General features: G+C 36.8%; 1 protein-coding gene across 1 annotated transcript; it reads right to left on the bottom strand.

The window, feature by feature from the left end:
- Positions 1 to 8686: 8686 nt before the first annotated feature.
- Positions 8687 to 14611, bottom strand: LOC107811566 (anoctamin-like protein At1g73020). Its single transcript, XM_016636525.2, is given in 17 exon segments — positions 8687 to 9066; positions 9155 to 9313; positions 9391 to 9498; positions 9593 to 9675; positions 9821 to 9951; positions 10064 to 10134; positions 10213 to 10326; positions 10404 to 10536; positions 11279 to 11448; positions 11450 to 11558; positions 11661 to 11765; positions 11857 to 11948; positions 12075 to 12175; positions 12250 to 12376; positions 12868 to 12983; positions 13135 to 13204; positions 14239 to 14611. Coding segments are annotated over 17 exon segments (2001 nt in total). The 5' UTR covers positions 14425 to 14611; the 3' UTR covers positions 8687 to 8940.
- Between the last annotated feature and the right edge of the window lie 5131 nt (positions 14612 to 19742).

Raw genomic sequence — 19742 nt, 5'->3', positions numbered from 1 at the left:
TATTACGGGTTATTATTATTATTTTTACATTTATTTTCTATTTCTTACGATACTGATATTATTTCTCCGGCTTCTGTTGCTATGACTGATCTATTGTCTGTTATTTATTTTCTTCTTCTTAAATCAAGGGTCTTTCGGAAATAGCCCCTCTATCCCTCCGGAGTAGGGTTAAGGTCTGCGTACACTCTACCCTCCCCTAAGGGTAGGGGTGTTCACAAAAACCCAAAAAACCGAACCAAACCGAAAACCAAACCAAACCGACCAAAAAAACCGATACTTTTTGGTTTGGTTTGGTTTTGGTTTTGAAATTTAAAAACCGATCAAATTTGGTTTGGTTTTGATTTTAATCAGAAAAAAATCGAACCAAACCGACTATTTCAAATTTATTATTACACCTATATATATGTATATTATTATACAAAGTTTCAAAAAATTTATGGTAAATGTTAATAGTTTGCACTTTTAATATAGTTATTTACCTTTACATTCTAGTTTGATTGGTAGTTTTCTTTTGTTTAGTGTAAGAATCCATTTCGTGTTAAAAATAACATATTTTTAATTGAGTCCTTAAATTATTCATCACTATTTGATTCAATTATCATCAATATATTTTGGTAAATAATAGATTTCTCAAAGGGTAATTGATTTGATAGTGTTACATTGAAAATGTGGTCGCCAGAATATGTGTTTGGTAGTGTATGTCTTATATTTAAGAAAAAACCGACAAATAACCGAAAAAACCGAAAAACCGACATAAATCGAATCGAGAAAAACTGACTTAATTGGTTTAGTTTGGTTCTAATATTTGAAAAACGACTTACTTGGTTTGATTTCTTTTTAGGGAAAAACTGATCCAAACCGGACCATGAACACCCCTACCTATGGGTGTCTAACGGGTGGGTCTGGCCGGGCCGAACTGGGTAGGAAAATTTAAGAACCGAACGGGTTGGGGTTCGGGCCGGTTACGGGTTGGGACTTACCGGGTTTAATGGATTCGGGTTCATACGGGTAAAAAATGAACTGTAAGGGTTACGGGTACAAGGGGCCGGGCCGGGTTAGTGTATTTTTTTTTGTTTGTATTTTGTATAACTATTGTAAGTTATATTAATATAAAGTAAAAATATAAAGAATACAATGAAGATGAGAAAAACTTGCACTTATAAATTGCAAGTGCTACATTTATTTCAAAATTACAAAATTGAAGTTTGCATTTAATAAGTAAATTAATAAAAAAAGAGAAACTAAATTTTCATGCATAATAATACTTCAAATTAATCTAACAAACTAAAACATTAAGCATAAATACGTCTAATAATTTTAAAATAACACAAATTGTCTCAAATCAACTTAAATACGAATTTCCGGAGGACGCGCTCAAGACAACTCTTCATATGCCTCCTTAAACTGCCTGTGCCACACTTTGGGCGAAGATTTAAGACTCGACCACGGTTGCAGTTATCATGGGCTGCCCAATCAACAATTTAAAAAAGAAAAAAGAAAAAGAAAGAAACTAGCCGTTAACCGGTCTGGGCCGGGACGGTTTAACCGGTTCTACAGTATTTCTGTTGACCGGTCCGGTAAACCGGTTGAAAATAGGTGAATGGACCAAACCCCCCTACCCCTTTAACCCAGCCCCACCCAGCCCCCTTGTATCGGTCCGGGCCGGTCCGAAAACGGATTGACCTGGCCTGTTAGACACCTCTACTCTCCCCAGACCCCACTTCTAAAATTTTATTGGGTTGTTATTGTTATTATCACCCGTGCAAAGTTAGCACGGGGTATTGTAGGATAAACTACTTTACACTGTAGGTTTTCTCCCTATCAGTAATTTTCAAAGTAACTGTCAGGGAAGGAGAGGATGCTAGGCAGTAACTTTAGTTTATTTATCTAACCTGGATGAGAAAGCCGAGTACGCCCCAAGTGTTTGGAGACCTCTGTTACTTAAATAAAAAAAGAAGAAGAAACGATGGTAAATAATTCAAAGAGAAAAGTGTTGATCTTTTTGGCTCCAAAATATCCTTTTTGATAAGGAAACTTCATGATTAGGAAATTGTAATTCCTTGAGTAGTAGTTTTGTTTTGATTTGACAGTTGGCCACTGGAAGAAATCCAAACAAAGTCCAAACGTGCAGAGAACCTAATATTAGTATATTAGATCCGTCACTTCAAGGTTGTTAACAACGATTCCTCATTAAAGAAAATAAGAGATACGAGAAGTTTAAGTTTTTGTAGTTGAAACGTTCCGCGAGGGTTGACTGAGTTGGTTGGGTGAGTGATTTCTCACATGGAAGACATGTGATCGATTTCTCTCACCAGCTGTCTCCAAGCTCGTTGCGCCAGACTTATCTGATGCGGTTTACGTTTTTGGTGTGATTTGCGAGCTATTGCAAGCAAGAAACTAATGACTACATCAAAACATGAGTACCTCTACCTTCCGTCCGAGAATAATGAACACCAATTTAACACGCTTTTACCAACCTGGGCATTTGACTAGTAGCAAAAGTCACCTGCAGAATATTTTGAAAAGTATATTGTTGCTTATTCCTTGCTGCATACGCCCTGTTATTGCATTTTCTTTCGTATAAAAGTGGCTAACAATACCATTATTCTCAATTATAAACAACATAAATGATCTCATTCTAGGAATCAGTTGATGAAAAGGAATTCAATTCCCAAAAGACCAGCTGCTTCATGCAGCAAAGAGAAGCAAATTATGAAGAGCGATGAAACTGCAGCAAAGCGTGGAAGTTTCAACCGCTGCTTCTCTTTCATGGAAATCTCAATTGATCCTGGAATGAAGTCGTTGAAACATGTCGATTCAAAGAAGTTCAAGGAAGAAATCAAGAAATGGGCTAAAACCGTAGTCACTTATGCCCGCCAAGTCAGTGACCGTTTTGGGAGCTCTCGTAGTAGTTGATACAACAGTTAAATATTAACAAGTTGATCAACATCTCTTCTACCAAATCAGGCAGAGTACTGTTTGAGAGATCTCGTCAAATAAGGTATGCGAGGAAACAGCTGCCTCGTCTGCTCTCTGCCATATGCCAAAATCAAAGAGCAGCACAACAGAAAAACAAATTAAGCAGAGAATGCTTTGAACCATAAATGCAGCGACCCAATAAAGATCCAAGAGGCTGCGGGGTGTATATAACGTTTCCCTTTTGACCGTCCATTTCGCTGTATATAATTTGCTAGATACAAACATGGACTCTATTCTGTAGCAACTTTATGCAAATTTGCGTTTTTCCTTTTTAGGAGTCAAATGGCATTTTCGTGCGAAACTGGATCAGATGAAATGTCATAGCGATTGTATTCCACAAACATACATTTAGGAGGCTGTTTTCGGTTTTTGTTTCTTCTGTTGCTTGTCCTTTATATTTTGAGGGCAAAGACCCTATGTCAGCGATTATAAGAGAAATACACTCGTTTTTGTTTCTTCTGTTGCTTGTCCTTCACCTCTCTTTCTTTGTCTCTCTTTGATATTTCTGGGGTTCAGGTTGAGTTTGTTGAATTTGGCAAAACATTTTGTCCCACATCGGTGGGAAAAGAAGGGTTGGAGGGATTTTCCCCCTATAAAAGAAGGCTTAATGTTTAGGATTTATACAAATGCCTTAAACAGATGAGAAGACAAATGAGAGGTATGTATAAATCCTAAACATTAAGCTTTCTTTTATAGGGGGAAAATCCCCCCAACCCTTCTTTTTGGCCTGCTGGTTTCTATTGATTCAAGTTGTTGTTGAGGTTCCTGAGTTGGAATCTCCTCTACTGGCTCTCCTTCCAGAGGGTAATCTTCATTTGTTTCCTCCTCTGCTTCTTGTGTAGGAAAAATAAATTTTCCCTCAAACTCCACCTGCTTAGAAGCACATTCATTTTGTTTGGTATCTTCTGTTACCTTATTTACCATAGCAGATTCATCAAAGGTAACATCCCTGCTGAATATTACTTTCTTTGTCATAGGACACCATAAGCGACATCCTTTGACTCCAGAAGTAATTCCTATAAAAATAACCTTCTTTGCCCTTGGATCCAATTTTGACTCCGTCACATGATAATATGCAGTTGAGCCAAACACGTGCAAAGAGTTATAATCTACAACAGGTTTTCCATACCATTTTTCAAATGGTGTCTTGCCATCAATAGCAGCAGATGGTAGACGATTAATGAGGTGGCATGCATATGTAATTGCCTCAACCCAAAATTCTTTGCCCAAGCCAGCATTGGACAACATACACCGTACCTTCTCCAGCAAGGTCCGGTTCATACGTTCTGCCACTCCATTTTGTTGTGGTGTATGTCTAACAGTGAAGTGTCGGACGATGCCATCATTTTCACAGACCTTACTGAAATGATCATTTTTGTATTCACCTCCATTATCTGTGCGAATACACTTGATCCTCTTGCCTGTTTGATTCTCCACCATCGTCTTCCATTTGAGAAAAATTCCCAACATTTCATCTTTGCTCTTCATTGTATACACCCATACTCTTCGGGAAAAATCATCAACAAAGGTTACAAAATAGTGCTTCCCACCCAATGAAGGTGTTTTGGAAGGACCCCAAATATCAGAGTGTACATAATCCAAAATGCCTTTAGTATTATGGATCGCTGTACCAAATTTAACCCTTGTCTGTTTCCCTTTAACACAATGCTCACAAAATTCCAAGTTGCAAGCCTTTACTCCTTTTAACAATCCTTGATCTGATAGAGTTTTCAAGGATTTTCCTCCAGCATGTCCCAAGCGCATGTGCCATAGCTTGGTTGCTTCTGCCTCTTTGTCGTCACTGGATGTCACTGTCGCTGTCCCAATAACTGTACTGCCACGATAGCGGTACATATTATTATTCTTCCGATTAGCCTTCATTACCACTAGTGCACCGGAGCATACTCTCATCACTCCATTTTCTGCAATGATTTTGAACCTTTTTGATTCTAGGGCTCCTACAGAGATGAGATTCTTCTTCAAATCCGGTACAAATCGAACATCTGTTAATGTTCTGATCATTCCATCATGGTTCCTTAATCGTATCGAACCAATTCCATATGAGGTAAGAGGGCTGTTATCCGCTGTGTGGACGACTCCATATTCTCCTTCTTGAAATTCCACGAACCAGTCCCTGTTGGGACACATATGACAGCTACAAGCCGAGTCCATCAACCATATGTCTGATGATGTTGATGACTCTGTTGTAACTAATGAGAAGTCTGAATCATTACAATCAGCTACATTTGAATCTATAATGGCCTTTCCATTGTTATGTTTGGCCTTATTCTTCAACTTCGGACAGTCTTTCTTCCAGTGCCCTTTTTCTCGACAAAAGGCACATTCATCTTTGCTGGGTCTGGATCTTGACTTGGATCTTCCCTTCTTTGTCCTCGTTTGACTTTGAGGACGACCCCTCACAAACAGTGCTTCTCCTTCTCCGCCCTTCTGTTTTTCTCGCTTTCTTTGTTCATAGCTGTACAAAGCCGAACAAACTTCTCTGAGAGAAACTTCGTCATTTCCATGGAGTAGAGTAGTTTCAAGGTGCTCGTACTCATCAGGAAGTGACGCCAACAACATCAAGGCCAAGTCACCATCTTCATAAGTTGTATCCATATTTTGCAAATCTGTGACCAACTTATTGAAACTGGTGATATGTTCATTCATAGTGGTACCAGGAACATAGGTGAAGTGAAACAGTCTCTTCTTCATGTACAGTTTATTTTGACTGTTTTTCTTCAAAAATTTATCCTCCAGTGCTTTCCATAATTTACTTGCAGAAGTTTCCTTTGTGTATGGATATTTCTGCTCTCTAGCAAGGTAGGATCGAATGGTACCGCAAGCAACACGATTGATAATTCTCCAATCTTTTTCTCCAATAGCATCTGGTCTCTTTTCTTCAATAGCAAGATCTAGCCCTTGTTGAAAAAGTACATCTAGAACCTCGCCTTGCCACATCCCAAAATGTCCGGACCCGTTAAATATTTCTACCGCAAATTTCGCATTTGACACAATTCTTGTCATAAGCGAAGATGCCAATGATGACGTATTGTTGACACTTGATGTAGATTCTTCTTGTTTATTGTCTCCCATCTTTGATACAAATATTATTTAATAGCTGACGACACAATCAAGATTATTTCCTTTCTGGTGTGGAAGATCAGACTAAGCTGCAACCACAGAGCATACTAAGACAGAATCTTGACACAGTTACCAAGATAAATCTTTTCTTATGTGGAAGATGAGACTATGCTGCAACCACAGAGCATACTAAGACAGTACCTTGGCTCTGATACCAATTGTTGCGGAAGCCAAATGTATATAGTGTGAATAAGTCACAACTACTATACCAAAAATTATGACAGCCACCAAATAATAAATAAGACAATAAAGCAACAATAAAGGGAACACCAGAATTTACGAGGTTCGGCTAATTTTGCCTACTCCTCGGACACAACCAATATTTTATTTCACTCCAAAAATACAAGTGAAATAATACTAAAGAGAGAAATACAAATGCCTAAAACAGATGAGAAGGCAAATGAGAGGTATGTATAAATCCTAAACATTAAGCCTTCTTTTATAGGGGGAAAATCCCCCCAACCTTCTTTTCTGGTATCAGAGCAATAACGAAACCTGTTCGTCTCATAGAGATGGTTGCTTGTGCAACCTCAATTGCAGCTGATGATGTTCCTACTACTTATAAAGACGCTGTCCAAAGTTCAGAAGAAGATAAGTGGAGGATTGCCATGAATGATGAAATACAGTCCCTTCATCAGAATCATACATGGAGATTGGCCAATCTCCTGAAGGAAAAGAAAGCAATTGGGTGCAAATGGGTATTTGCAAAGAAAGAAGGATTTCCTAACCAAGTAGATGTTCGCTACAAAGCAAGATTGGTGGCCAAATGATATGCTCAAAAGGAGGGAATTGATTACAATGAAGTGTTTTCTCCAGTTGTAAAACATTCCTCCATTAGAATTATGTTGGCTTTGGTAGCACAATTGGATTTGGAACTAGTTCAGATGGATGTAAAAACTGCGTTTTTACATGGAAACTTGGAGGAGGAAATCTACATGACTCAGCCAGAAGGATTCAAAGTTGCTAGAAAAGAAAATATGGTGTGCAAACTTGAAAAATCGTTGTACGGTTTGAAACAATCTTCTAGACAATGGTACAAACGATTTGACAAGTTTATGTTGCAGCAAGGGTACAAGAGAAGCAAATACGATCATTGTGTGTATTTGCGCAGGCTTAAAGATGGTTCCTTTATATATCTTCTCCTATATGTTGATGATATGTTGATAGCTTCCAAGAATTCGGAAGAAATTGATAAGTTGAAGATTCAACTGAAGAAGGAGTTTGAGATGAAGGATCTTGGCGAGGCAAAGAAAATTCTTGACATGGAGATAATTAGAGATAGACGTTCAAAGAAACTCTGTTTATCTCAAAAGGAATATTTGAAGAGAGTACTTCAACGTTTTGACATAGATGACAAGACTAAGCCAGTTAGTACTCCACTTGCTTCCCATTTTAAGCTAAGTACTATTATGTCGCCAATGGATGAAGCTGAACGAGAGTATATGTCAAAGGTACCATACGCAAATGTTGTTGGTAGCTTGATGTATGCAATGGTTTGCACTAAGGCCTGACATTTCACAAGCTGTTGGAATTATTAGCAGATATATGCACAATCTAGGGAAGGAGCATTGGCAAGCTGTGAAGTGGATTCTACGGTATATTCATAATACTGTAGATGTCGGGTTAGTTTTTGAGCAGGAAGATAATCAGTCTGTAGTTGGATATTGTGACTCCGATTTTGCGGGTGATCTGGACAAACGAAGATCAACTACTGGTTATGTGTTTACTTTTGCAAAGACACCAGTTAGTTGGAAGTCTACTTTGCAGTCAACAGTTGCTTTGCCTACAACAGAGGCAGAGTACATGGCTATTACAGAGGCTGTGAAAGAGGCAATTTGGCTTCAAGGATTGCTAAAGGAGCTTGGTATTGAACAAAAAGGTATCACAATTTTTTGTGATAGTCAAAGTGCTATTCAATTAGCGAAGAACCAAGTTTATCATGCAAGGACGAAGCACATTGATGTTCGGTATCATTTCGTACGAGAAATCATAGAAGAAGGTGGAGTCACAGTGAAGAAAATTCATACTACGGAGAACCCTGCTGATATGCTGACAAAGGTGGTGACTGCGGTCAAGTTTCAACATTGTTTGGATTTGATCAACATTGTTGAAAACTGAAGATTGAAGATGAAGACACAATCAAAATTTGTTATTGAGAGAAAATTGAAGATGTGGAATTTTGCCAAGGTGGAGATTTGTTGAATTTGGCAAAACATTTTGTCCCACATCGGTGGGAAAAGAAGGGTTGGAGGGATTTTCCCCCTATAAAAGAAGGCTTAATGTTTAGGATTTATACATACCTCTCATTTGCCTTCTCATCTGTTTAAGGCATTTGTATTTCTCTCTTTAGTATTATTTCACTTGTATTTTTGGAGTGAAATAAAATATTGGTTGTGTCCGAGAAGTAGGCAAAATTAGCCGAACCTCGTAAATTCTGGTGTTCCCTTTATTGTCTTATTTATTATTTGGTGGCTGTCATAATTTTTGGTATAGTAGTTGTGACTTATTCACACTATATACATTTGGCTTCCGCAACAGAGTTGACGGGGAACATTAATACATGATATGAGATGGAATCCAAGTCTAGCTTCTCAATCAAATACAAAACTTCTTTACATCAAAGTAAGAAAACTTCACTTTACACTGGCACCTAAAATCCACTAACAAGAAATTTAAACATTGCACAATTACACACAGCTCAAAATCGTCATATATGCTTCCATGCCTACCTTCAAATTTGGTTTTCGGGAGAAGGGGGAGGGAAGGTGACACCGCGCTGTGGATAGGAACATGCCACTCGTAAGTCCTTCAACATGTTCACTATTCATCTTTTTTAAGTTCAGCATTAATCTTTTCACCAGAAATGCTCCTTAAAAGCTGCCTGGAGCACATATCATGTACATGAGTTGCATTCTTCATCCGATTAGCTCTTATCCAGGCCGGCTCCTATTCAAGATGCAACAAATGAACAATGCTCTTTACTCACAATGGTACATGTAATTTCTGAGATCGGTCTAGCTATTAGAAATCATACCTCTGGAACAATGCGAGAGAATACAAATTTTATAAGCAAAAGCACATGCTCCATAATGAGAATAGCAGCAAGTCCAGGTGATATTTTCCATTGCCCGTCACGATCATATAGGCAAACGAGGAGGATGCAGTTTGTACATATGGACATGACAATCAGAAACTGTATTCCAAGACATTAAGCCATTGTAAGAACGAGTAGTTAGGAAGGACGGCACGGATTGAATAGTCGGGTTGTACCTGAAATATGTTTAGCCAAGCTCCGATTGTCGCATCAGGACGTGGAATGGGCCTTCTTAACATGGCAAGCAATTTAAGTGCATCCGTTCGTATCTCTGTGATATTGTTCTGCAAAAGCAAAATATAATAAGGCTTCTTTTTACTCATTAAAAACAAATAAGTGAACTATGTAAAAAAAAGGGAGGCCAGGTGCATTATGTACCAAAGTAGCAAAGGCAAAACCAAGTGGAAATACACAAGCAAACATCATGATCATTCCAAATTGCAATGCCAATTCCAGAAAATCTGCAATGATTAAGAGTTTCAGTTAGCTATGGGTATTTAAAAACAGTTGCAGTTGCAGTAATTCAAACATGGACATGTTATTAAGGTGTTTAATAAGATTGAAACTCATTTACAATCTTTAACAAGAATAGGAGGCATGAATTACCATCGAAAAGTCCGTCTTCGAGCTCCTCTCCAATACTAGCAGAATAATCAGGTTTAAGGTACTCCTTTTCTACTCTAGACATGTATTGGGTCTTTTCCGAAGGCCTTCCTTTCTCACGTTTTCTCTTGTTTCTTCACGTAAAGGGACATATCAGATGGACCAGAAAGTAGCAAACAAATAATAAGCCAGAAAATCTCCAACAAAATACGGTGCAAACCACCCGAAACGAAGAGAGTGCCTTACCCCACAGCTCTATATTTCTTGAAGCTGTATTTTAAATAAGGTAGAGAGTTCTCCAACATATTCTCCAGCACCTGGGGAAACAGTAACAACATAGGTTAATAAAGATTCAGATGGTATATGTGAAAGGAATCAGAAACGATCCCATCTACCTCCGATATAATTAGACGTTGAATGAGAACTTGGCGAAGTGTCATAATATTGCGGTGCAATAAAGCATGATAGAAAATTCCAATGTAGGACTGCATGAAGTAAAGACCAAAGACCTGCAGAAGACAGCAAATTCCCAATTAGGGACAAAAAGTCCGGAAATTAAGAAAGATACTAAGTTTCTCATAACCACCTTGTAAACCCAGCTGTCAGCTCTCCGTTCTATGTTTTTGTTGTTCTCATATTTTACAAGCTTCACTGATATCTTTCCACCAATTTTATTAAAGTACTGAATGGTAAAGAGGTATACAGCTGTCAGACAAAACCTGAAAGAAGCAGAGAGCATATTTATTTTGTATGTGGCAGGCTAAAGTGAATTAAGAGCAGATAAAGCTATGTTTATTTAAACTGTGAAGTCAGCAAAGATTTGCAAGGTATAGGTAAGAAAATTGAATATTTGGAGGATAACTACTTACTACTTTCCGTGGTGTTAAGACCAACATTTTGCAATTGCAATCTGAATACCAGGATATGTAACCCCCAAGAGTGAACATAGAAAAGTTAAATAAAATATTGGCAGTCGTTTTATGAAATAAAACTGCGTGGTGGGAGGTCAGAAGAATTTCAACGTCAAAGAAAAAGTACTTCTTAGTTCATTCCAAAGCTGGTACAGTTCTAGGCCCTAACAGAACATGAACTAAAATAGGACATCAAATAGATGAAGTAAGGAGTAACAATGAAAAAGAAATTTTATCAATATTGGTATCTCTTTAATAGTATTAAGAATTAGGTAACTCATCCTGCTCTACTGAACTGGTTTACTTAAAAGTAAGACATCCAGGCTTATTTACATTAAAGATGAACACCAAAGAGAGGATCTTGACGTGGAATTAACCAATCAACTTGAAGACATCTCAGATACTGGGATTTCAGAAATTCAGACATAAGCAAGTAGTATATTTTTATTATTTTATTTGTAAGAAAATGACATGTACATATAGATAAAACATGTATTTCTGGACAAAGTGCTCTAATGCCATGGGTTAAGAAGATTATAAAGTTTCTTACTTTGATATATCAGACCTCAAAACCTCATAGACATGAGCGAAAGCCAATTCAAAAGGCAGCTGGAGACATATAATGCTCAGTATAATCATGGCATCATTTCTGAATCTCATGAAATGACCAAGCCATTCCTCTCTTTGAAATGCTTCTTTCCCCCTTGGTTTATCAGTTTTTGTCAGCCCCCTGTTTCTTCATGAGTTCCACAGGGGACTGAAACTGATACCATTCACCTTCCAACAATCTAGAACCATTGTCTACACCAGCCGGATAATTCATCTGCCACCTGCACTCCAGGCAGTGAAATACGAACGAAAATATGTCAATCCAAATAACTTCAATGGAAGATTGACAAAAACAAATGGAAAAATCATGTGGAATGTGTCACCTGACAAGAAGCGCGGAGTTTTTACGCTTCCAGAATTGCAAAAATAACACAGCCCAAGAAACTATGCTTATGAAGAAAGCAGAAAGGACAAACAACTGCAATGACCTGGAAGAATATATAAGAGCCTGTTCAGAACCGGAATCAAAACTAAAAGAAACTTTGACAGTAACAGGCACAGAAAGTGGGATTGACCTACCCAAAATCCACTAACTGCACTGTAAGTCCAAACGCAGCTGGAAAAAGCATCCATTTTGTGTACATCCCAAGAAACGCAAAATAGGAAGCTATCTGTTGTTGACATTATGCTAGTCATTGTTAAGCAAGTTGAGAATTGTGCATTGTGGAGAACATGGACACAAATAGCAATGGAATTAAGCATGAATACAGAATGCTAAATAACTCCAAATAGTTCACCTTCGTGCCATAATAGTTACAAATATCATCTATAGGCTGCACAGTGAAGTCCCACCAGTTCAATGCCCAACTTCTTAGAAGCTGCTTCCTCTTTTTTTCATCTGCAAAGATATTTTAAATCTGCTTTGGTTGTTTCTAGACCACTGTTAACTTGAACATATCAGAGAAAACTTACCATGCACAGGGAACACTTCTTTAACAATGCCCACTGACTCCAATATTCGCAAAAGAGGCTTCCCTGGCTCCCAGTGCGCTTCAATTCCATCAGACTTTAATACAACTGTTGAGGTGCTTGTGTTCACCTGCAATTTTCGACTTCTCAAACATGAACTGAGAGTATGGGGAGGAATATAGTGAGCTATATTACATCACAAAAGAATTTTTATATTCCAGTCTAGATTGCAATATGACACAGAAGACTCTTTTTTGAATAAACTAAGACACAGAAGACTCTCTTTTTTGAATAAACTAAGACACAGAAGATTTATTTGTGATAAAAGGATAAGAACTAATAGTTACACCACAAAAGAATTTTTATATTCCAGTCTAGATTGCAATAAGACGCAGAAGACTCTCTTTTTTGAATAAACTAAGACACAGAAGATTTATTTGTGATAAAAGTATAAGAACTAATAGTTACAAAGATGGGGAACCTAAAGAGCATTCGAAAAGACGCGCTTCAGACTTGCCTAATTTGATACAGACAATCAAATGAAGGCGTGAATAAACTTATGCATCAATTAGGACAAGAAAGCACAAATACTAAAGCGGGCCAGGATGCCAGTTAACTCACAATCCCATATATTATGTGGCGGTAGCAACAGTAGCGTTCAAACCAACTAAACAACGAGCCATCTGGCTGCCTTTCAAATGCTTCAACCTCATCCCAGTGAAATTGCAAATCCACTCCTGAAACAAAAATTGTGTGCTCAGAATTAAGCAAAATCCTGCAAATTTATTGGACAGGTGAATCAGCTTGTAATTGCATCAGATCATACATAGAAAGGAGAAACTAGAGAAATTTTAATAGGTAACTGAAGAAAGATTTCATGATTATCACCGATATGAGTCCGTTTCTTCAACTGCAACTCTGCTGCAGCCTTGCCAAGAGTTTCTAGTGGCGATCCCAACTGGAAATAAAGAGCTTATGATTATTAAATTTTATATGCAGAATCGAGAACAAAACAGCAACAAGGAGATATTTGTCTAGTGACCAGACCTATTTTGTTAATATGAAGCAATTATATATATCACGCCCATAGTGGTATTTTCTAGTTAAAGAGAATTAGAATCATAACAAAAGGTACGACCCACATATTGTAGAATATGCGTGGATACATGCATAACCACGGGCAATTTGTCTGGTTCAACGTGTGACTCTTCAATGCCTTACCCATCTTGCTATCTTTCTTAAGCAAAAAGACCTACTACCTCTATCCGTCCCAATTTATGTGACACACTTGACTTTTAGTCTGTCCTAAAAAGAACTACTCAATCAAAGAAAAATCCATTAATGAGGTGATTTATAGCCACAGAAAGATCTACGACATGTTTTAGATCACAATTTTCAAAACTCTTTCTTTCAAACTCGTAAGTAGTCCTGTACTAGGTCTTAGTTTGTATGCAGCAACAACTATGGGTGCATTTTCTCAGTCTCAAGGATCCAAATTTCAGCTCTAAACTTTTGGGGTATCCCACAAAGAAAGACCAAAGGCTACCACACCCTTATCAATGTGAGCCAAGCTTAATTAATACTATGCTGTTCTTACGAGCTTGTTAGTCATTTCTGATGTGACTAACAAGAATAGTATATTTTGCAAAATTCCTACTACAATTGTAGTATGCAGGGCAGCTTCAACCTACTTCAGTTTTTGCCTAGATCCTCCACCCATTCGAGTATATGACTGTTTATTGTTACACAATATTACAGAATAGAAATGTTAAATAACCCAGCATAGTAAGTAAGAAAGCGACTGCTTAGAGGAAAATAAAACAAACGTAAATTAAACAACGGGGATTTCTCATGCAGTAAATTCAAACAAGAACAGAAACTATCTAGTTTGATATTAGTACTAAGTTATTTCAAGGAATTGCCCTCTGTGAATATTTTAGTAATCGTAACGTCAACAATAGTAATACAGCTGAATTTAGAAGGGAAACGGACCCTGATGAATTCATTCTGAAGGCCAACAACTCTGTCGACAATTAATCCCGCTTTTCGAAACTCTTCAACGAGAACCTCAATGCAGTCACTACTCTTATTATCTCCATGCTTGTAATTTCCTGAACTCTTCGGAAGAACCACGCCTATTTCAAAGGCCGTTTCTTCCTCCGCACCATTCCCGTTCATTTCCTAAAGCCCTAAAAAAATGTTCAACAGCTCCAACGAGGGAAAGTGTGAATCCTCGCTGAAGCTAAAGGAACATGAAATCGAATAACGTCAATGATGAAGACGAGCGTTTCGGAGCAGAGAGAAAATGGCGGAGAAATACAGGAGAGCTGTGAAGGCAAGGGTGACACATAAGCTGAGGGGAAGAACACGTGGAATTGGCGCCTGTTGTTTTTTTGTGTAACCGTTTTTGGATACCCTTTCAGCAATAAAAAACAGGTCAAATTTGTAGGCACAGACCACAATGCATTGCTGTGCTCTATGTTTATTTTCTTTTATTTTATATAGATGAGTGTTCTTTCTATGTCTCTTCTAATTTGTTTAACACGTTTCCTTTATAATGACTCACCTCAACTCTCTCCTTGTTCAAAATTAAGATAATTGTTAATAATAACTATATACGCACAACAACTTTGAAATAAATTTAATTTGGGTGAGCGACTACTTGAATTAATTATATTGTTCATAAATTTATATAAAATAAAAGATTATATCAAAGCATCCATGTTACAATAGTTAATAGTAATTCAGAATATCTAAAAGTCATGCTAAAAATGTATTTAATTTATCAAATAATAATAATATCACATAAAATAGAACAAATATTATCTTTTTGAACAGAGCAGATTAAATTCGTTTACTCTTCTTAAATGAAAAAAATAGATAAATCCGAGAGATACAAATAGTATTACTCCCTTGCATAAAAAAAATACTACTTCTAGTCATCATTTTGCCAAACTACGTATAACTTTTTAGGTAATGTTAGTTATTTTGGCAATCTGCATACTACTACACTTACACGGTTTCAAATATTAGTTAAATTACATTTACTTCAAAATACTTAAAATTTTAGATAAATAGGAACTCATTTATTACTGTTTTAAATAAATAATAAATCACTAATAAAGTGAAAAATTCAAAAAGAGATCAAAAGTAATTTTATTAGACAGATATTCTTATGACTAAAGTCATTATCTTTCTTTAATTACTGCATTTTTCTCAAATATTTTCTTTTATTATTTCATCAACTATTAAAAATTATTCTTTATATTACATTTCAGGTGTTAACATGTAAACTTTATTAAATTACACAATTTATATTCAAACTTTTCGTTTAAAACTTTTCTCGTAACAATTTTTTTTGTTGGTTTCTCATCCATACTGGGCCCACCAAATTTGGATTCGCGCCGAAAAATCTCACATAGGAGAGTAAAATATCCCTAAAGACCCTAACAAATGCGATTCCATATCTCGGACTCGAGCCCAAAATCTCTGATTAAAGATAAAAGAATACGTATCATTCCACCACAACCTTGTTGGTGAACTTCGAACTATAAAAATGATAGTGTTTTTGGGCGACGGATACAACTCGTGACCTCCCATACTTTCTCTTTTATCTCCAGGCTTCAGAACAAGTTGCTTGGGAATAATGATATCAGTGATGCAGAGAAAAAGATGCTCTATTACCAAGTATTTTTATGGTTGACATAAGGAATATATGTCTTCGAGACTTGGATATATTCAGAGGGTGACAAAATTAAAGGTGCTGCTGCGCCTTAAATTTCTTTACTAAAAGGATTGTATTAATTTCATTTCATCCTAACTAAAATGGGACTATGCCATCACTTTTGCTACTCAACCAACTTGAAAATAAAGAGTTCAAATTTTGAATTTAATGCAAATGGTGGGAGAATTATTTTTGACGAATTTGCTCCTCAAATTTTTGTCGTGTCTAATCAAAGAATAATGGTCAATCAAACTCGTAATTAAATTTTTGACTGTCGTCAAGCCATTAGGAATTAATTGTAATTACTTTTGACTTTCATCAAGATGTTAGGAATTAATTCTCACGAACATGCGAGGATTCAAAGACTCTGATAGTTGAATAACGGATCCTAGGGGAATTTGCATCTATACCCGCTTTTTGAGTCACGTTTTACATTGTATCCGCTTTGCAAGAAAAATTACAAGTGTACCCACTTTTTTGCGTAACTTCAGCATACGAGCATGAAGTAGTAAAGACTATTACGCAAAACTTCAGCATTTTAGTAGACGAGCCTGAAGTAGTAAAAATTGCTGAACCAAGTGTGCTGAAGTTTTTGTTTGTAATTGCTGAACTTAAGCATAGTAGCTGAAGTTTTGTTCTCTATTTGCTGAAGTTTTTATTTGTAATTGCTGAATTTAAGCATAATAGCTGAATTTTTGTTCTCTATTTGCTAAACTTAAGCATTCTAGTAGCTGGAGTTTTGTTCTCTATTTGCTGAACTTCAGCATGTTTTAGCTGAAGTTTTGTTCTATATTTGCTGAACTTTAGCATGTTTTATGCTATCATGTAATTGATTTTTTGTACAGATAATAAGTTTATCATAAGTAGGATTAATAACTTAAAAACTAGATAATGATTTAGCATAATAGGTTAAAATGCATTGATAATGTACAAAGCTGAATCCAAAAAAAAAAATAATAGAATGTGAATTAGAGGAAATGGACTTATATTTACATATATGTACGTACTTACTTTAGAAAGTTGTTTATAATTTATTTTTAAATAATCTGATAAACATACTTATGAAAATACCATCCCCATGAACTGAAGTTTCATAACAATACCAATAGCAGCAGAAGAAAGAAGAAGAAGAAGAAAACGAATGAGGAGAAGGAGGAGGAGAAAGGGGGCTGAAGTTATTTAAAAGTGAGTACAAATTAAAACTTAAAAAAATGGGTATAAATTAAATGGGGACGACCAAATAGGGCGCCCTGTGCAATTTTTACGGCTCCTGGGAAAAGCTAAGACATGGTACATAAGATAGTATATGTTATTCCATATATTATTATCTACTTAATTATATTTTTTTTGCTAAGATGTCAGTAGATATTAAGGAATAAATAGTGTTATGAACATAGTTAACATTTGGGAGGGCATGGATAGAAACTCAAAAACTTGTTTGTGGGACCCATGTTAGGAACATGTGAGGTATGAGGAATTAATAAATAGCAGTATCTTAGGCCAAAAATAGGAGCCGATTATTGTTGAGTAAAATGTTTGAGTCATCCAATCCCCAATTCTAAGTCTAGCTTCTCATCCTCTTCTTTGGAGCTCTCCTATCTTACTTAACTTCTGTATTTTGTATTTTCGTTAATGTTGTTCTACTTATTTAAGTTGTAATCGTTAGTTACTACTAATATAATCTATATTTTGGAGTTGTTACAAATAGGGGTTTCGAAATAATTTCCTAAGGCTTGTCCAAATTCCTTACCTGAAACTCGTGACATACGCAAGAAAATTCATAATCGTTCTGCTTATTACAAATTTATAATTTTTATTGGAGGATCTTATGTGATCACTTGTATATATTACAAAATCAAAAAAATATGTTTTCTTAGTTATAACAATCATATCATAGAGATATATTTCCTTAGTTGAAGTAGTCAGATCACTTGTAATAAATTGTACATATATGTTAACTTAATTACTTATAGTGATACGACTTGTATATATATTAGAGAGGTATTATCAATGAAAGAAGCACACTTGGGAAATCTTATTTTACATGGTATCAGCATGACCCATCCCGATTTCCGATGTTGGGCCCTCATAATTATCCATACTCTAGATGTCCAGTCCTGGGCGTGAGAGAGGGTGTTGAGTCCCACATCAACAATGAAGGAGATGTGTGGTCTCCTTATATGGACTTGGGCAATCCACACCTCTTGAGCTAGTTTTTGGGATTGAGTTAGGCCCAAAGTCTATTTACATGGTACTAGAGCACGTTAAGAGATCCTGAGATTTTATTTTTTCAGCCATGGGGACAAAAGGACGCACTGATAAAGGCATTGGAGAACAAGCAGGTCTGCCTCAACTCAAAGTCGCAGATGCTTCTCCCTATTCCCTGCATCCATTCGATCACCCAGGTTTGATTTTCGTTACCAACTCTCTTAGTGAAAATGGAGAAAACTATTTCACTTGGAGACAGTTTTTTGAATGCACTGCACTCTAAAAATAAAGTTGGATTTGTTGATGGGACCATCAAGAAACCGAAAGAAAACTCTCAGGATTTTCAGTTGTGGATACAATGCAACGCCATTGTACTTTCATGGCTTACAAATGTAATTTCCAAGGAATTTCAAGGTAGTGCCGCACATGTCGAACTGCCAGAGAAATTTAGGTAGATCTGGAAGAATGATTTACTCAAGGAATTGCACCAAGAGTGTATGGATTGAAGCGTGCCATAGCTCTCTTGCAACAAGAGAGAGCTTTTATTTCATCATATTACGGTAAACTTACGTCCATTTGGGGTGAGTTGCAAGGTCTTCTGCCAACTCCTTCTTGCACATGTGTTGCAGTTACGGGCAACAAAGAAGATGCAATCCATGAGGGAGGAGGAAAAAGTTTTTGATTTTCTAATGGGACTTGATGACACATATTCAACTGTGCATTCTCAAATATTAAGTGTCGACCCATTGCCAAACCTAGGAAGAGCCTATGCTATCGCGGCTCAAGAGGAGAAATAGAGGTCTGTTGCCGCAAATCACACACCCACTATTGAAGCAGCTGCCTTGCTGACTAAAGGCGTTAAATTACGACAAAGGAAAAATGAAGATGGGGCTCGACATCAATTTTCACCTTGCATACATTGTGGGAAAACAAATCACAACAAAGATTATTGCTTCAAAGTGATTGGATATCCTTCAGATTAGCGCAAACTAGGAAAGAAAAATAGCAAGCAAACCAATAATGATCAGATGCAGTCTCGTGCGCATCAGAAATATTAGATGGAATCAAATCCACTCCCAGGTGTGGTCCTGGCTGCAACTACTGAAGGGCATATTTCACCAATCCCAGGTTTGACATATGATTAACACCAACAACTATTAGTACTATTGGGAAACCATGGAGCTTCTACAGGTAACCCATTATTAAATATGGCAGCATCTAATTTTTCAGGTAAGACAAAAGAGGTGTGGATAGTTGATACGGAGGCTACAAACCATATAGCTCGTGATATAAATTCATTGTCAAATAAAATAGTTCGTCCAGATTTACCGCCATTGCAAATTTCAAATGGTGATATGGTCAAAGTTCATGCCTTGGGCCAAGTGGCTCTTGGGAAAAGATTGATTTTTGAACATGTTCTTGGAGTTCCTGATTTTTGTTTTAATTTATTGTCAGTTAGCAAATTGATAGATGACTTACAATGTACAGTAGCCTTTTTGCCTAATTCTTTTATGATTCAGGACTTACCTTCGAGGACGCCGATTTGAGTGGGTAGAAAACGGAA

This window comes from Nicotiana tabacum, chromosome 6 (assembly GCF_000715075.1).
Source record: "Nicotiana tabacum cultivar K326 chromosome 6, ASM71507v2, whole genome shotgun sequence".
Taxonomy (NCBI): domain Eukaryota; kingdom Viridiplantae; phylum Streptophyta; class Magnoliopsida; order Solanales; family Solanaceae; genus Nicotiana; species Nicotiana tabacum.
This window is presented reverse-complemented; position numbering and strand designations above follow the sequence as displayed.